Source organism: Saimiri boliviensis, chromosome X (assembly GCF_048565385.1).
Source record: "Saimiri boliviensis isolate mSaiBol1 chromosome X, mSaiBol1.pri, whole genome shotgun sequence".
In the NCBI taxonomy this organism is placed as follows: Eukaryota; Metazoa; Chordata; class Mammalia; order Primates; family Cebidae; genus Saimiri; species Saimiri boliviensis.
In genome coordinates, this window is record NC_133470.1 from 88,963,283 (window position 1) to 88,981,679 (window position 18,397).

Below are 18,397 nucleotides of genomic sequence, written 5' to 3' on the forward strand. Positions count from 1 at the left end.
GATTTACACTTCAAATAATGGAGTTCAAAAATATTTATGCAGGCTGATGTCTAAAAGTTGTCAAAATAAAATTTTGACGTTATTAAATGTCTTTTTGTCATTAAAATTAACAAAATAGGGAATCAGGAAAGGGATGTTAACAAGAAAGTCCTCTGGTCGTGTGGCATAGAATCTTTTTAGAGTAGCAATGCTAAGCTCATTTATTTCCTTGATGCTTTTGATTTGTTTTTGATTTTATGATGTTGCTACAACATCTAACCAGTGGGTTTTAACAATGAAAATTCTCACCTGAAGATTGAATCTGTGAGATACACAAAAGTTTAACGATAGATTCTGAAATTTGTTCTTTTCTGGACATAAGTGTATAGTTCGGGGGATGGTCCCTTGTGTGTAAATTCTAATGTATATGTAAGACCAGTTGTTGCATTTCTCAGGAGCCTGTCTTTATCACAAGTGCTTCCCATTCTTTGTTTTGGGTAGTGTGGACTTAAAACAATATTGTAGGACTGTCATTCCATAAAGCACAAAAAGATGGTGGGTCCTGAGAAATGCATATCAAATGCTAAAAAATAGGTAATAAAACGTACACTCCTCTTAGGTGTAGTGTCAACTTACAATGACTTCTGTTTTTCACAGATAACAAAAGAAGCATAAAAACAAATATAACCAAAGAGAACTTTTCCCAGTGAGTGGAGTTCCACCAGTGACCATCAGTGCGCTGGTAGAGGTAGAGTGATGGGTCGTGATGTTAGAGATGGGAAAACACCCACTACAACAAGTGGGCATCGATGCGCAGCCAACACAGTCCTTGGCGAACGTAGCGGACAAGATTGGTCATGCTGCTGTGCTGGGTCAGAGGCCCCATCAGTGTGTCCAGATCACCAAAGAATTCTGAAAAACAGAGCAGTCCTCAGTCAGACCTTTATATGATATCATGAAAACATGCACCACATGGAGAAGCTGACTTCACACAACACCACAACCACATGGACATTGAAAACGTGATTCATTTGTTCATTCATTCATTCAGCAAACATTTATAGAGTGCCTACTAGGAGACCAAAACTCCGTAAGTTTATCAGGCCCTATTATGTTAATCTTTAGTGAGCTCCAAAAACTCTGCAGCACATAATAAATTTGTGTTTTTATAGATTATACATTTATATTTAGAAAAAGGTATTTCTATACCAAATTTCAGGGAGCCATGGTCTATCTAATGTCAAGCTGTTATTTTGTTATTTTATGTGTTACTGAATTGAAAATATCGTCTTTTCCTTTTGTCTAAATGAACTGAGTTTACTGAGTTTTCTTGGCATGGTGTAGACAAGGCCCATGAATCTGGATATTAATACTAGCCATCAGCCTCCACAGCTAAATACGCATCTAGGAGTAATCTGATTCTGTAAGTCTTATTACCAGTTTCATTGGGGATGGAAAATGGCCTGCAAGTATCTGTCACTTAACAACTTTTCCGGCTCCTGACCTAGGACATGAACGTAAGAATGCCCAGCTGATTTCCCCTTGGCTCAGTTAGGAAAGGGGGCAGCCCAAAGTCTACACTACTAACCAGCGTGACTGGAGTTTTGGAATTTCTGCCTTAGGGGACAGAAATAGTATGTGGGAAAAACTATATGATCTCTGAAATTAGCTAGGTATTCCCATTTCACATATGAATTCATTTCCTGGCACTTGGTTATGAGAGAGCTCTCTGGCAAAGGAGGCAGCCTCAGCTATGTGCTAGCTGGGAGCAAGGAATCTGGGTCAGGGGATCGGGTGAGTGGATGGGACTGGGGACTGCCCTAATGGGGGATGCTGCCCTGCCTTTTTGGAAAGAGATTTCCATGCATGGGTTATATGTGCTTGATTGCTCAGCAGATGGAATTTCATCAAACAATGCATTTATTCTTCATTTTATATATAACATATGGGATCTTCCTCTAGGTATCAACCTCATTTGATTATGTGATACTTTTTAACCTGTACTATGCAATAAAAATAATTTCTGCTGATGAAAGAGTAAATTATTTCTGGCATCTAAAATATTTTCCTATGTAATACAGTATTAAGGAAAATATTCAAAGACTTAGTCATTGTTGAAGGAATGTGAACCTCATATGAGCAGGATGTTCCCTGGGTATTCTGTACAAAGCTCTCTGTGGCATTCTTAATTAGACGCCATTTTAATAACTGCTCCAAGTGAGCAGTATAAGCAGCTGGGCAGGTAGGATTCTAGACCAAATGCCAGAGGGTAGCATAAGCCCCGTTGGCTTGTTTCAGAAGCCAGAACCTTCTACTATAAGTCATCTGCAGCTGTAGCTGGTGGGCAGCATGAGGCAGGATTGGAGACCTTTCACTGGGAGAACCAGCTTCACCCACCTCCACTGGGTAAAAAAGGTACAAGTACATGGTTGTCTCCGGTGAGATGCAGAGCTGCAACCAAAAGGGAAGCTCCTCACTTCCCTTGTTTCTATATAGACAAGGTAGATGTGAAGAGAATCCCCACAGCTAAGTAGATCAGAAATTACAAGGTACGAAACTCAAGACTGTGAGCAGAAGATTTCACATTAGTCCTCTCCCCAGTCCACTGAAAACCCCAATGACAGCATTAGCAGGACACATTTTCTCTCTGCTGGTTGAGTGACAGAGTTGTTTTCATTCAATATTACACAGGGAATTTAGCAACTCCTTGACACACTGTGCTAATGACAGGATTAATACCATTTCACCCTAAGAGCACAGCCACCACATGGCTCCTGGAAAGTTCTGAAGTTCTTTTAGAAGGAAATACTTTAACAGATTTTGAAAATGGATGCGATGATAAAGGAAATCCATAAATATTAAACTGCCCACCAGTTACTGATACAAAATAACAGAGAAATAGTAGAGGCTGACATGCTAGGCACATCTTAAGATGTGTCTGTCTTCACTTGCAATTCTAGAACCCCTGGGTGGGTCTGGTTGCATAGGCCAGTTGCCTCTGGATTTCCAGAGGTATAAAAAAGTGGACAATTTAATAATTATCCATTGCTCAGATAAATGGTTTGGGATCTCACCAAAGGTCTCTGAGGACCTGTCATTACTCTTGCTGTCTGGATGGGCAGCGTAGCCTATTGATTAAGAGATGAGACTCTGGAGTCAGACACATCTAGATTGAATTCCTGCTTCTAACAAGCAAGAGCTGTAATATGTGTGAGTTTATTAATCTCATAGAGCCTCAGTTTCCTCATTTATAAAATAAGGATAAATGAGACAAATGATAAAGCAATAGTAGAGTTATTGGCATATAGAAATTGCTGCTCAAACCTGTGGAACCAATACATGCACATATTCCTAGGGGTCAGTGTAAGTTTATAGCTACATTGAGAGGTGAGGTATCAAATTATGGAGTGTGCTTAGAGAGCCACAAAATCTTTGAGTTATATAGATACATAATATTATGGAGTAAGGAAAGATAATAAACATCTGTAGAATTTCTACCTTGAACTCAGAATTTTATACTAGGTGCTTTACACCTATTATTTAATTCTACTCATCTCTATCATCCACCTGGGAAGTTTCACCATCATCATCATTGCTATGTCCATTATACAAATGGAAGCTAGGAAGTAGCTCACAGATTTAACTAACTTGCCAAGGTTGCCCAGGTAATGCATGACCCAGGTAGGATTCAAACTTAAATGATCGGATTGCAAAATCTGCACTATTCCTATTCCAATGAGATGATTTCCCCACATGCTCAGCAATACAGCAGTAATGGGTAGCCCACATTTGTCCCCACCTTGACTGGTGTGGAGCAGTCTGTGACTGCTGGGTCAGAATCAGCCAAGTCAAAAGAGTGGCTGGGAACAACGTACAGTTTAATTTTACTTCCCACCTTCATTAGGATAGTGAGGTTTTGTTGTGATCCTCAATGACAGCTAAGGTCACAGATGTCAGCATGAGTCACCAAAGACCACAGATTCATTCTGGTTAAGCAGGATCCTTTCTGCATTTGTTTTGTAGCAAAGTTCAAGTGTCATTATGAACAGCACCCTGATTCTTCATCCCAGCTGTCAAATGTGTGAAAAGTACTAGCTGAGCTTTGGCCTTTGCTTCCAAATGCAAGCTGCATTATCATGTTCTTAACTGGAGCTAATAATTATAATGAAGGTAGAAGGCCTTAGTTCAACGTCACCTCTCAAAAAAAAAAATAATAACAGGAGCCAATAGGATTTTAATTAATTTGCAAATCATTATTTTTGACTTTGCCTCTGTTTCGCTGTGTTGATTTTTGCCACTGAATGAAATTCAAAACACATCACAGTTCAAATTAGTTTAAGCTTTAAAGGAGAAAAACATTCCAGAGCTTTTTTATTCTCTCAAAAATAATAGGTCACTGTGTCAGCCCTGAGTGAACTCTGTCTTCCTTATCTAAGTCCTGGAAATCAGAGAGACACAAAGATATAAGGCCACCAAGTATAACTCAAGTCCTTCGAAGTGAAGTTAATTTCATCATGGTCTGTGAGCTATATGGGTAGAACAGATGAGCATACCTTTGTTTTCTCTTGTCAGTTTGTCGGCCATATCCCAGTGTTCATAGCCTCGTAACACATTGCTAGTGATGTTGACGTGGCTGGCAGCCATGTGGTGAATGCGCTGGGGAATGGTGACTGGGCCGTTGTTACAGTTCCCCATTGCGTTCATGGGGGAGACGTTGTTGAGAGACACTGGGGATGGAGTGTTCCTGGGGAATGGAAAGAGACAGGTCTTGTTAGGCTGGTAGGAAAGAGTGGCAGTGGGGTCCTAGTCTTCCCCCATCATGCTGGGATCTCATCAGAATGCCATTTGCCAGAGTGAAGTTTAGCATAGTATACATATGTGAAGCCCCATCAGACTACGCTTGTTCCCACATCCCACTGACTCTTCTCACAGTACATGTACAGCTTTTGTGAATGCAACAGCTTTTGTCAACACAATAGCTTTTTCCAGAAGCTCCAGTGGATATGGACATTATTACCATCCCATACCCGCCTCATCTGACCAAGCCACCCAGGACTACAGTACCATGCTATAGAATGAGGCCCACTCTCCTTGTTTCCTAACATTAAACACCAAGGTCTCCACTGCTTTTGACAACTACTGAGGGCTCCCTGCACAGCATTGCTTTTGTCTTCAAATACCAGACAGGGCTTGGTGGATATTTCTCTGGCATTAATTCTATCTACAAATATAGCTCTTCCTTTGAATACATATAACAAGTGTTGTGATGTTTCAGAGAAAGAAACTTCAGAGCTATGATGATTTCTCTATCTGCTGCCGGAATGGCTATCAGCAGTTAGAAAACACTTGATGTACAATATTGGTCTATCATCAAAGTGTTTTGTGGAAACCACAATGCCAGTTTGCTCTAAATACAGTTACCACAATAAGCAAAGTGCAATTCTTACAGCCTCCCAAGGAGCAGTATTCGGGAAGCTGAGAAAAGTAGTATTCTCTCTTTTTTAGGATTCTTTAAGACATGCTACAGAGATGGGCTGTTAATTGCTGACTAGCCACCTGCATGCCAATTTATAAAAAGAAGTCTTCAGAGTTTCCACTTCAGACAGTACCACTGTTTGGACACACATTTTCATTACATTCTTTAATACTCGCAACAAGGAGTCATCTGCTGGCTGCATGCAGCATGGAGGTCACTTTTCCTCTGGGGCCCAGGCTTAGGGCAGGCTACCTAAGGAATCTGCAAGCTTGCCCAGGAATAGTCACTAAAGCAAGGTTCCGTGTGCCCCTCGGCTTCTCTATCCTCCTCTAGGCACACTTTGAACACCTGCCCAGGCAAACACATCAGCTTATCAGGACAGAACGTAATGAGAGAGGAAAAAAATGGGGGGAAGATGTCTTTGGGACTCCATGAGTCTGCATGTTTGAAAGAATCTCTTCCTTATTCCTCTGAACATAACTCATCATACCATCAAGGAACTCTGTCTCATGCCCCACCCCCATCCCCTTACAGTTGCTATTGTTGGCAACTCTAGCTTTCCAGGGTGGCTCTCAGAACAGATGTGCACCCTGATGGGCAGCACATATAGATGACTTGGGGAAACAGTAATCACAGTGTACCAAAATGTTGAAATACTGCTGACTAGATCTGGGAACAATTACGACAGCAATGCTCTTGAGACTCACACAGGCTATGTCTACAGCTATAGAGAGAGCTGGACTGTTTCTGCAAACAGAGTCTATTTTCTGGTATGTTCTGGTCTGGTCTGAGGGAGCAAGTTGGTCCTCATACTTGCTCTGTGCTTGTCTGGTGTGAGTGGGTTTGAGAGTGGTCCTGCTATGTTTATAATTTCTGAATGATTTTGTTACTTCCTGAGAGAAAGATTTATTCTCAAGGTAGGTGTGGGATGAGGAGATGTCCAAGCTAAGGGGTCTAGGCACAGAAGGCAGTAAAATAACAAAAAGGCAGTGAAAGCTGGGTTTCTTTGTTGTGGTATGTTGCAAAAGCTATTTCCTAGTCTTTTTCCCCAGTGGTAGTCATTAACTATTAAATGTCAATTTATGACAAGAAAGGAATGTGTTCTCATTTGTAATTCTTAGAAAAAATGACAAAGCTGTCATGTGCCACAAATATTAAATGAAGTTAGAAAGACACCTGGCGTGTGCCTGTAGTTCCAGCTACTCGGGAGGCTGAAGTGAGAGGATCGCTTGAGCCCAGGAGATTGACGCTTCGGTGAGCCATGATCGTGCAATTTATGCTCCAGCCTGCAGTCAGAGTGAGGCTGTATCATTAAAAAAAAAAAAAAAAAAAAAAAAAAAAAAAAAAAAAAAAAGGGCCGGGTGCAGTGGCTCAAGCCTGGAATCCCAGCACTTTGGGAGGCCGAGGCGGGTGAATCACCTGAGGTCAGGAGTTTGAGACCAACTTGGTCAACATGGCAAAACCCCATCTTTGTTAAACTACAAAAATTAGCTGGGTTTGGTGGCATGCGCTTGTAGCCCCAGCTACTCGGGAGGCTGAGACAGGAGAATCACCTGATCTCAGGAGGCGGAGGTTGCAGTGAGCTGAGATGGTGCCACTGCATTCCAGCCTGGTGACAGAGCCAGACTCCATCTCCAAAAAAAAAAAACAAAAACAAAAACAAACAAAAACAAACAAACAAACAAAAAACAACAACAACAACAAACCCTCCCTCCCAAAAAAAGGAGGGGGGAAGAAAGAGAGACCACATGGTACAGGGAAAAAAGTACTGGAATTCTAGGAGATGTGGATTCTCGCCCTGGCCCTGCCATAGAATTGCTGTGTGCCCTTGAGCATATCCCTTATCCTTGCTCAGTCTTACTTTTTTTGACTTCAAGAAAAGGTTCGATTCAATGATTTCCAATCATGTCCAGAAGTCACAAGGGAAACCAAATCATCTCTCTTTACCACATAAATCTTGCAAAGCCCTTTTTACTTTATCACACTGAAGTGTCACTGGGGGCTTTTTCCCCTACTATTCCCTATTATTTTAAATACTCAGTGATGGAGGAAAGAAGAGCTAGGATAAGTGTCTGCTTTCAATTGTTACTGTTCTCACACTCGGCTCTAAGGTCTGACATATTCTGATGGGCATGTCTGCACACCACACTGTGCTCATTAAATGAAAAAATGAAAACCTGCCTAAGAAGTTGTGACTGTGGCTGAGAGGGCCGATGCAGGCTCTCTCACTTCAGTGTGCTCTCCAGCACTGACTTAGCTCTAATCACCGCTTAAGGTTTCCCTTCCTGCTCTTGGTGTGTACCTACTTGCAGATCTCCCCCTTTTCTCCACATTTCCATAGCACATGCAAATGAGCATGCACACAAAAGCGCATGCATCTCACCACTTCCGCCACTTCCACCTCGGTCCAACCTACCATTCTTTCACCTGTAAGCCACGCCCTGTCATGCTGTTCCTTGAACCTGTCAGGCATGCTCCCTCCTGCTTCAGAGGCAGCTGCCATCCCTCTGCTTGGAAGAAACACCTACAGTATTGCTATGGCTTGCTCTATCATCATCCTTCTCTAACGTCCTTACCCAAGATTCAGCATGGTACTCTTGCTTCCTTCCCTATCCTCAGCAGCCTTTTCTGCCTGCCTTCCTTGTTTCAGTTTTCTCCATGACACTTCCCATCACCTAGTATGTCACATGTTCATTGTTACCTTTCTCCTTCAACAGAATATGACCTCGAGGAGGGCAGGGTTTTTTTTTTTTCTTTTTTTTTTTTTTCCTATTTCACTCTGTGCCATACCACACCATCTAGAACAGTGTCTGGCATATATCTTCTCAATAAATACCAGTTGAATAAATTAATGACTTGCTTCCATGCTTTATTTAGTATCTACTACAGATAAAGTGCTCTGGAAGGTAGAAGAGGAACAGCATATATAGCACAAGGATAGGGGATATGTCTACAAAGAGCCTGGCAGAGTGTCTCACACAAGGTAGGTACTCAATACATATTTGGTGAATGATAGGATAAATGGCTACTTATGGCAAAGAGCAAACAGTCTAATACAGGAGCAAAATACATTCTTTTCTGGCAATCTAGGGTAAGTGCCAAAACTGGGGTGCTAACCAAGTATTGTGGGAATTCTAGAAGCAGGATCACCATGCTTTCTAACTTAAAAAGGTCACAGTTACAACAATAATCATGCTAACAGCAGCTGCAGCAGCCATCATTTGTTGCGCATTCTCTGTGTGTCAAGCATAGTTTGGGACTTCACCAATATTCTGTCTAAGCCTCACCACAACTCTGCAGGGCAAGTTCTGCTGCCACTGCTTCTGTCCTCAGAGAAGTTCAGCTCTGTCCTGAGGGTCATAGAGCCTAAACAGCTGAAAAGCCAGGATCTGATAGCAGGTCCATTTTACTCCAAAGCCCATTCTCTTCATTCTCTTTCCGTTCCACCGTGTTACCTCAAAGTCCTGCCATCCATGTGACTAAAGATTTCACTTGATATGAGTATCTACTTCTCCCCTCATCTTTGCATCCACAATGGTTTGTTTTCCTCCTCTTTCCAGGTTTATAGGTGTCTCACCTATGTTTATATAGGAACAGCCCTCTGCAAGCTTAAAGGAAGGTTTTTCTTGATCTGGACTGTTTCTCCAGTGACCACCAGATGCCTCACATTCCTTGAATTTGCTAACATCTCAAACAGGTAGAAATATCCCTTCTTCTAGCTCTTTTCTTTTCTTTTCTTTTTGAGGCAGAGTCTCACTCTGTCTCCAGGCTGGAGTGCAGTGGCACGATCTCGGCTCACTGCAACCTCCACCTCCTGGGTTTAAGCAATTCTCCTGCCTCAGCCTCTCGAGTAGCTGGGACTACAACCGTGTGCCACCACGCCCAGCTGATTTTTGTTTTTTTAGTAGAGACGGGGTTTCACCATGTTAGCCAGGATGGTCTCGATCTCTTGACCTCGTGATACATCTGCCTCGGCCTCCCAAAGTGCTGGGATTACAGGCGTGAGTCACCATGCCTGGCCACTGGCTCTTTTCATATGGACTCCACATCTACCTGCTTACTAAAAAAGCTCATCTGAAAGCCTCAAATGGTCTTCTTCCAAAATTCTATAGCTTTCCTGGTTGCCTTGTTTTCCAGAAAGAATCTTGCTCTGTCAACAAGTCTGGAGCACAGTGGCAGGATCACAGCTCACTGCAGCCTCAACATGCCAAGCTCAAGAGACCCTCCCACCTCAACCTCCCTAGTAGCTAGGACTACAGGCATGTACCACCATGACAGCCTTCTGTCTTTTTATTAACTCTTGATAACATTTGAAATTGTTGCTCAGACTTTTAAAACTCTCAACAATTTGGATTCCAGAACCCTGTATCAGGAGTCAGCAAATCTGGCCTATCTTCTATTTCTGTATGGCCTGTGAGCTATGAGTAGTTTGCAAAAGATGAACATTTGCAATTGATTTGTTGAGAGGGAACACTAACTTTGAACCCCAATTAAGCAAAATGTTATAAAAAAGATTTACATTCATCTTACCAATAGACTTGTACTTCAAAATTTATATTATTATATTTTGAATCTTATCAGGAAAAATTTTGTGAAAACTTGTTTTCTCTCATATTTTTCTAAATAGCAGCCTTGGTTTTGCCTCTTGGTACAAAGCCCAAAATATGTAGCATCTGGTGCTTTAAAGAAAAAGTTTGCTGGCCCCTGCTGTAAACCCAGCAGATTTTTCTGCTCCTTCTTCCAATTGCTTCTTTGCACTTTCTTTCCCCAGCTTCCTTGGAAGGAATTACTGAATGTCTGTTCTCAACTCTCTGCTCATTTCTCCATATAATTTCCTGCAGATACTTTAACCACTTCTGGGCAACTGACTTCCCCAATTGCTAGCCAGCCTCCGAGGGGTTGAAGTCAGAGGATGCTGCTGGAAGGTGCTGTGAGAGGCCCCCCAGGGGCACACTACCCTCATTTACAGAGAAACCAGGCCATAATATTGCTTGCAAACAAAAAGCAAGCCCTTCCTGGCCACGCAGGGAGGCCCCAGACCCTTCTCCTAGGCTTCCACGGCACCTTCCTTGTCCATACCTGTCACCTCCTTCCACTGGACTGAGTGCTTCCAGAGTGCGGGGGCCACACCAAAATCAGCTTTCTGTACCCAGCCCCTCATGCTGCAGATATACTCACAGCATTAGCTGAATGAACGGGACATAACCCCTGAGTGACTGTTTTGAGTTGCCTTACTCAAAAGCTCTGTGGCCTACCAAAGGGAATGGGCTTTCTTTATGCAGAAGCTGCTAAAAAATCATTTCAGGAGGTTTTTCATGCGACTTCACAAGGTTAGGATGTGTTTGAGTTCTTTCGTTTCAGAATTTTTTTTTTAAAAGCATTTTTTCCCCAGTGATCCTTTACTAGCTGCTTACCTGACCTTGCCCTTTCCTTACTCTGTGCTCAGAGAAAACAGCTTTCTCTGGGTTTTTATTTTCTGAACTTATTTTTTCTCTTAAGAGAGAAGCACTCTTTCCCTTTTATTCATCAATATAAGAGTAAGACCTAATTCAACTTTTTAAACAGTGCTTCCTTTCAATGCAATAATTGAGTTAATGTGTAGTTTTCAATGGAGCTGTTCCCTTGCACTGAGGGTTTTTATGATGTCAAGGTAGAGTTCATTGTCCCATTGCTTTTGGAGCATGTTTTGTAGATATTTATGAAGTGGCAGTAGAGACTGTTTCATTCTTGAAGAAATTCTTTTGATTAGAGATCAGGAACTCTGAAATGATGAAACACTGAAAAAGCAGCTTGGAGTTGTAAAATGTCCTATGTGCAGTCATCTAGTTTCCATTACTGGGGGGTGTTGGCTTGGGCTGGTGAGGGGGGATTGAGAATCAGAGGAGAAACGATGCCCAGGAAAGTTATCTAACTTCATGGCTGAGACAGAGTTGGGATTCGAACTCACTCTCCATAGGAGATATCTCTTCAATGGGCTTTGGAGGGCACTGGGTCCAAACCCTTCATTTTAGTGATAAAGCACAAGCCCAGATAGAGGCAAGGACCCTCTTAGCTTACCCTGTAAGCCAAGGGCAACTTCAGCAACAGGTCGACGGTTTTGGCGACCCTACCCCACTGCTGTGAAGACTGAGCTGTCCCAAGCAGATATAACTCTAAATAAGGCCTAGGCACAGGTGAGTTCCCTGAGTCTCCGATCAGCATTATAGTAGATGCTTTTCTATCTTAGGTTAGGGCATTTTGGTATTAATATAAAAATTATCATGAAGCCTTGGATAATTGCCTGACCAAGTGCTTTCACATTTTCAGCACTATTATGCCTTTGGTTTTTATTAAACAGCACTTACCATATATGAATGAATATTTCATTGGTCTTTCATTATTGAGTGAATCATTGACAAATCACTGCAGTGGAGTTAACTTTATCCTGCCTCCTAAAATGGCATGGTGCTTGCCATCTTATTAGCAGACATTTTTATGGCTATAATTTGGCTTAAAGATCAAATAGTGAAATAACTCTGAACCACATCATTTTAATGGCTAGAATTTTGTGTGCACAAAAGTGACTGCAGTTTTAGAATTGACCTTCACTCCTGAGTTGTCAGTGCAAAATATTTGGGGTCTATTGAATCACTCATTGTCATGAAAAATCAATTTTCATAAAATACTTACTTTCCATTGCCTACCCATGGAGATGGTATCTGTGCGACTTTTGAAGCATTTTGCTAAAAGAGAGAGAGAAAGGGAAATAAGGACATCTATTTTGTGTTTTATTAATTCAGAAACAGATGGAAGTGTGATTTAGAGTACATTAATATTGATTGCAGCATTTCGGGATGCAGAGCGGGGATGTATGTGCACGTCAGCACACCACGACGCATACTCGATGAAAATAGCTGGTTAGGATAATTAGTGGGCTCCAATCAGGACCATGAAAGTCACTTGATGAAAGATCTTATATACTAAAAGGCCCAGTGAAATCAGACTCAGTTCTCCAAGAAGTGGTTTAATTATCATCATCTGAAATTTATTCTGCAAAACAAGCTCTTCGGAGTAGAAGTAAGCTTTTCACCTTTAGCTCCAGTTGCAAACTTTTTCCCTGGGATTCATAGTGAGCTGTAATTTCTAATAATCCAAGAATGTGTCAGAGCCAAGCGGCATTTTCATTTGTTTGTTTGCTTGTTTGTTTGTTTGTTTGTTTTCAGGAATCACCTTGATTTGCTATATTTACATGCAAACCCTCATGGTTAAAGAGCTTCCTTATTTAACAAAGTGACTGGTCTGCGTTGCAATCAAATGCTAAACACACTTTTGTTCCTCTGATGGAACTGGGCTGGTTTAAAGGATGGGCCTCCTTTTATTTTCATGGCCACACACTTGTGGATCAGAGGGAAACCTGACATTCAGCATTACCACTAGAGGACAGGTATCAGGCTCATTGTAATGGCCTCCCCAAGTTGAAGTTTAAGCAGCATAGATGGCCACAACTCTGTGGCACTGTGCCTGACTCAGACCTGCTCTCAGCAGTTACAGCCCCAGTGATGCTCATCTTCTGCCTCTTTGCAGCCAGCCCAGCCCCCTTTGTAAAATGAGTGCCAGGGAAAGAGTCAGCATTTTCAGGAGTCCAGTGAGAATGGAATATTTCTCTGGAGCTTTGCAGACCCACACCTATGATGCATTCTGCAGACTCCAGTTTTTAACTTCAACAAAGCTCAAAACACAACTAGATAAATGAATTATTTAATTTTTGTTTGGAGTTTTGCAATACCCTGCAAACGATATAGGACAGGTCAAAGAAGGCAAACATTACAGCAGTGTCTCTCAAAGTGTGATCACAAGAACAGCAGCAGCCGCGTCACCTGGAAACTTATTAGCAATACAAATTCTTGGGCCCTGCCTCAGACCTACAGAATGAGATACCCAAGGCCTGGTGCACAGCACTCTTGTTACACAAGGCTTCTGGGGGATTCTGATGCCCACTGAAGTTCAAGAAATAACTTTCTAAAGCAGAGGTTGAGAGCGCAGACATACGGAGGGAAGAGGGCCTGTTGTACGAGACCCCCTTTTACTCACATGAATACTAGCTGTATGGGATTATGGCCACACCACATAATAGCTGGGGAACTTGCTCTTTTTCCCAACCATGCCACGGTGTGTTCATAAAGCTATGCACTTCAACTCACTGCATGTTTCATGTAAGGCCATAATTTCACTCATTTCAAACAACTACTCTGGTGTGATTTAGCCATGAAGTCTCATGCACTTGGCAAAAAAAGAAAAAAATGATGTCCTTTTCTTTTTAGACCTGCACAAGAGAAAAACAGTGAGTCTCACTAACTTTAAATCATGACTAGTGTTAGAGGGTACAGTGACGAGGCTTAGCATACTAAGCATAAGGCTGCTACTTGCAATTTTTACCTGGACTCATTCTCAAATTTTAGCATTGCATTTTGTGCTTACCTATCTTTTTTGTGCTTGCAAGTTAAAAGCCCCAGCTCCCTACAATATGGCCCTGTTTGTTTGTTTTGGTAACCAAAGCAATCAGTTCTTTTAAATTACAACTACTGCACTCCAAGACTCCCCATGGCCAAAGGCCTTCTAGGGGTGTGGGTGTCCACACAGAGCCAGGGTGGCCGCAGTGACTTCTCTCACTTCTGACAGATTCCTAGGCTGGCCTATTATTTAACAAAAGACTGGACATACCTACAGCCACAAGCTGTGCCCACCTCACGGAGCAGCACAAAAGGTGACATACTCCCCACTGCAACCAGAAGGCCGTCAAGGGTCATTTGGTAAGTCTGGAAAATAGTCAGGGGATTGCACTATCGTGCCTTCTCTCTCTGGAATCAAATCAGACATAAACTCCTTGCTGAGCCCTTAAGGAGGGGTAAGAGGGCCATGGCCAGCAGGGAGGAGAGAGGTTAAGCCTTTGGCAGGATTTGACATTTGATAACATGCATGTCATGTCTTATTAGCGATCTTATCATCCTGTACCTATAAATTACATAAAATAAGGATTACCTTAAAATATTCCATCAGTGATCTGGAGTACTTCATAGCATGGTCCTTCTTCAGCTTAAACATCCTCAAATAGAGGAGTGATAAACATCGGTAGCTGTGGTGATAAGGAAAGTCTTCTGTTAGAGCCAGTGCTTAATGAATTTTATAAACTGTTAAGAAGAATGCTGATTCACAATTTGCAGTTACTCTCCTATGGTTAGATTGAGAAACATAAGTAAATAAATTCTAAAAAGAGAATGGGCAAGCATGAAAATCCCGTTTTGATAAGGGTTGAAATTAGGAGAGTAAATGTTTAGTCAGCGACTGAAGAAATCTATTAGTTATCCTTTAATAGTTTAATGGAAAACAAGACTAATGATCTGGGGTAAGCAGCTTAAGTTGATCTAGAGTTTTCAAATCCTTCTATAACATTTCAGCGCTTTCCTCGTGGCCTCCACAGGACTCACCATAGTACTGCTAGCTTTTTGTCCCCATCTGAAGCCAAGGGACTTGAAAAGTTCTTCAGCCTCATTGCATACCTTTGAAGAGAAAGGAAAAGCTGAAGTGGAATCTGTATTATGCCTCAAAAATGCCCAAAGTCATTGGTATTCTGATTGCCTGAATGAGTCATTCCCACATTTGCTCTGGGCAACAAGACAGACTGGTGCATGCGGGCAAAAGCATGCTTTCCCGAAACGTACACAAAATGGGGATCAAACCGTCATAAAAGGACTCATGAAATACAGAGTTGATCTCTGGAGGAAGCAGTGTAATCATGAGCCTTAGGACAATGCTGTGCAATTACTGCGAGTGTGTGTGTGTGTGTGTGTGTGTGTATCTAAATGCTGATAAAATACTATTTCTAGGAAAACTGTAGCTAAACAACATTATTGGTTTTCAATGAGAGGTGGACAAGAATGTCAGTTTCAGTTCACTTTATGACAGATTAGGTAAATAATATACAACTATGTCTGACATGAGCACAGCAAGACCTCAATAACACAGTTAAAAGGTCTTTTCTAATGGCTCAGGTTTTGAATATATTCCTATTGAAAGTGGTTTAGTTTTTTTAGAAGGAAGGTTGATTTCACAGCATTTTGAGGTCTAAGCACCCTTAATTTATGATGCCTGTATATTTTGTCTTTCTATTCTCCTTAATTGTTACTGTTCTGCACTGGGGTGATAAAAGGTTGAGTAGTTTCCACTTTTTTTTTTTCTTCTAGCCAAGTACATTCCATTCAGGGCATTTTGACTCTTGAAAATCAATTCATTGCATAAAATATTGTCTGAGCTTTAATGCAATTTCACAGGTACTTGTGGTAGAATAAGTAATGGAGTTCAGTGTGCCAGAAGGAAGTTGAAAGTTCTCATTTATAAGAAGGCAATGGAAAGCCTGCAGAGCCCCTGAGCTGGCATGCTTGACTCCTCCATTACTGCAGCCTTGCCCAGCAGAACACTGGGGAGCCTAGGCTCACCCTCTGAGACTCGGCCTCCTCAGCATTGTAGCCACCTTGCTCTCCTGGTTATGGCTCCAGTTCTGTTGAGTGAACATTTTCCAGGAAAGGAACCTGTACACTTAATGTGAGTCCTTTCTTTTGTTGCAATATTAAGCAAAGAGATTTTTATTATGTAATAAATCTAACTTTCTTTGACAGTTGGATCACTGAAATGTCAAGTCATTGTGATGCCCCACTTGTTTTTACAAATACATTTCTATTGCAGATTCCCAGAGCTCAGAGCAACTATAATTACTTGAATGAAGAAAATGGGGCTCTCCCTCTGTAGCCAGCATACTGTTGGGGAAAGAGTAATAAAAGTCTCTTCAACATAATATTGCGCTACTAAAAACTATGTTGATATTACAGTCACCCTCTAATTGCAACCACATTTGAAGTGACTTGATAGTGGAGTTTCAATTGCTTAAATGGACCAGAAGACCTAGTTGCTTTAATTCATTTTAGTCCCAACTGAAATTCCTCTCATTAAAAAATATTATACACACATGTAATTTACAGAAAGTATAAAAAATTTAAAAATTGAGAAGACATAAATGAGTACATGCAAAAAATGGCAAAGTTGGAAACAAAACAAAATAAAACTGATGAAATCTGAATGATGTCTGTGGAGTATATCAATGTCAATGTACAGGCTGTGATACTGTACTGTAGTTAAGCAAGATGTTCCCATTGGGGGAGACTGGGTGAAGGGCACACAGGAACTCTCTGTATTAGTTCTTACAACTGCATGTGCACCTACAATTACCTCAAAATAAAGTCTAAGAACATTAACTTTAAAATGAATGCCCATAAATTCTCCATTGACTTTCAGGTTTCATTGAAATAAACTTCTATGAGAGTAAAATATCATATAATAAAGCATAAATCATGCTTTTTCCCTAAATAACTTTTTTGTGAATAATTAAAGAAAAATTACTTAATGATTCACACTGCACTTTTACCATAAAATAAAATTTGTATTTTACTTTTATATTTTTAAGACAGCATGTGTTTTCTTAAAAGAAAATAAGAAAGAAGAATATGTAGAAAGGGAAAACACTCATAATCTCACTCACCTATTACAGGTGGGATCTCATTTCCCTTCCAGTTTGATTAAGATGCATATACAAACTTTTAATGATCATAATTGTAATGTGCAGGTTATTCTACAGTTTGATTTTATTTTAACATCATATTATAAATACATTTTGTACGGCTACATAGTCTCTGTCATTGTTGTGTTTCAATGGCTGCAAAGTATTCTGTTGAGTGTCCTACTATGTAATTGTTTTTCTTTTATTATTTGGTGTGCTTCCAATTGTGTGCTATTATATGTAATGTCAAATTGAACATCATACTGATTACTTGTTCTAGTCTTTACAGTTGTTTTCATCAAGAGAGAAAACTCGGATTTCTACAAGTTAAGGTACTGGATCAAAAGATATGAATACTCATTTGTATGGCTTTTCCTACACAATGCCAAATTGCCCTCAATTTACAATAATCAATTTCTATTCCCATCAGCTTCATAGGAGAGGTCTAGTTCACTGTCAAGCTTTTTTTTTTTTTTTTTTTTTTTTTTTGAGACAGAGTTTCACTCTTGTTACCCAGGCTGGAGTGCAATGGCACGATCTCAGCTCACTGCAACCTCTGCCTCCTGGGTTCAAGCAATTCTCTTGCCTCAGCCTCCCAAGTTGCTGGGACTACAGTGATGTGCCACCATGCCCAGCTAATTTTTGTATTTTTAGTAGAGATGGGGTTTCACCATGTTGACCAAGATGGTCTTGATCTCTTGACCTCGTGATCCACCTGCCCCAACTTCCCAAAGTGCTGGGATTTTAGGCGTCAGCCACCACGCCCAGCCTTTGCTGTAGTTCTTAATGCTAGGTATTAATATTGTTGCATTTTCTTGTTCATTTAAAAAGTGCCTTGTTTTAATTTGCATTTTTGAATGAATGTAGAGCATGAATTATCCCTGTGTTTGTTCACTAATGTTTCTCCTCAATTTTGAATCCTTACAATTTTTGCCAGTATGTTCATCTTGTGTATCTTTGAAAATCACAGGTAGTTTTGACTAGACACTAAGCAATCAATTTCTTCTTGAAAGCTACAAAATGGTAGTGGTGCCTTCCACCGTATATAAAGTAAGTCAAGGAGAAATACCTGACACTTTTTTTGGTGCCCACATTTCAGAGCAGTGCAAAGAGAAAGCTGGCTGATTGACTCAGCAGGCAAGGCTAAAGCTGCCCCTATAATCACCTTACTTTTGTGGCTCTAAGTAAACGTCTGATTCTATGTGAGGAGAGTTGCTTTTTTTTAAAAAAATAAAAAATAAAAAAATAGTTCTCTTCTTTTTATCTTTTGGAATGTGTCACTGGGAAAATACACACAATAAATCTGTCCAATGTTTGTCTGAAGATTTAGGTACAAATATCCTCAGATTTGTAAC

At 40.9% G+C, this 18,397-nt stretch overlaps 1 protein-coding gene across 4 annotated transcripts in view; it reads right to left on the bottom strand.

The window, feature by feature from the left end:
• Positions 1-443: 443 nt before the first annotated feature.
• The window catches only part of AFF2 (ALF transcription elongation factor 2), a 495,721-nt gene continuing 477,767 nt past the window's right edge, over positions 444-18,397 (bottom strand). For all 4 annotated transcript variants that reach the window (XM_010349740.2, XM_010349738.2, XM_010349739.2 and 1 more), the window contains 5 exons: positions 14,920-14,991; positions 14,474-14,567; positions 12,125-12,177; positions 4,533-4,723; positions 444-891 (listed from right to left, as the gene is read on the bottom strand). In XM_010349740.2, coding sequence (XP_010348042.1) covers positions 770-891; positions 4,533-4,723; positions 12,125-12,177; positions 14,474-14,567; positions 14,920-14,991 — 532 coding nt within the window. In that variant the 3' untranslated portion in view covers positions 444-769. The remainder of the gene's footprint in view (positions 892-4,532; positions 4,724-12,124; positions 12,178-14,473; positions 14,568-14,919; positions 14,992-18,397) is intronic.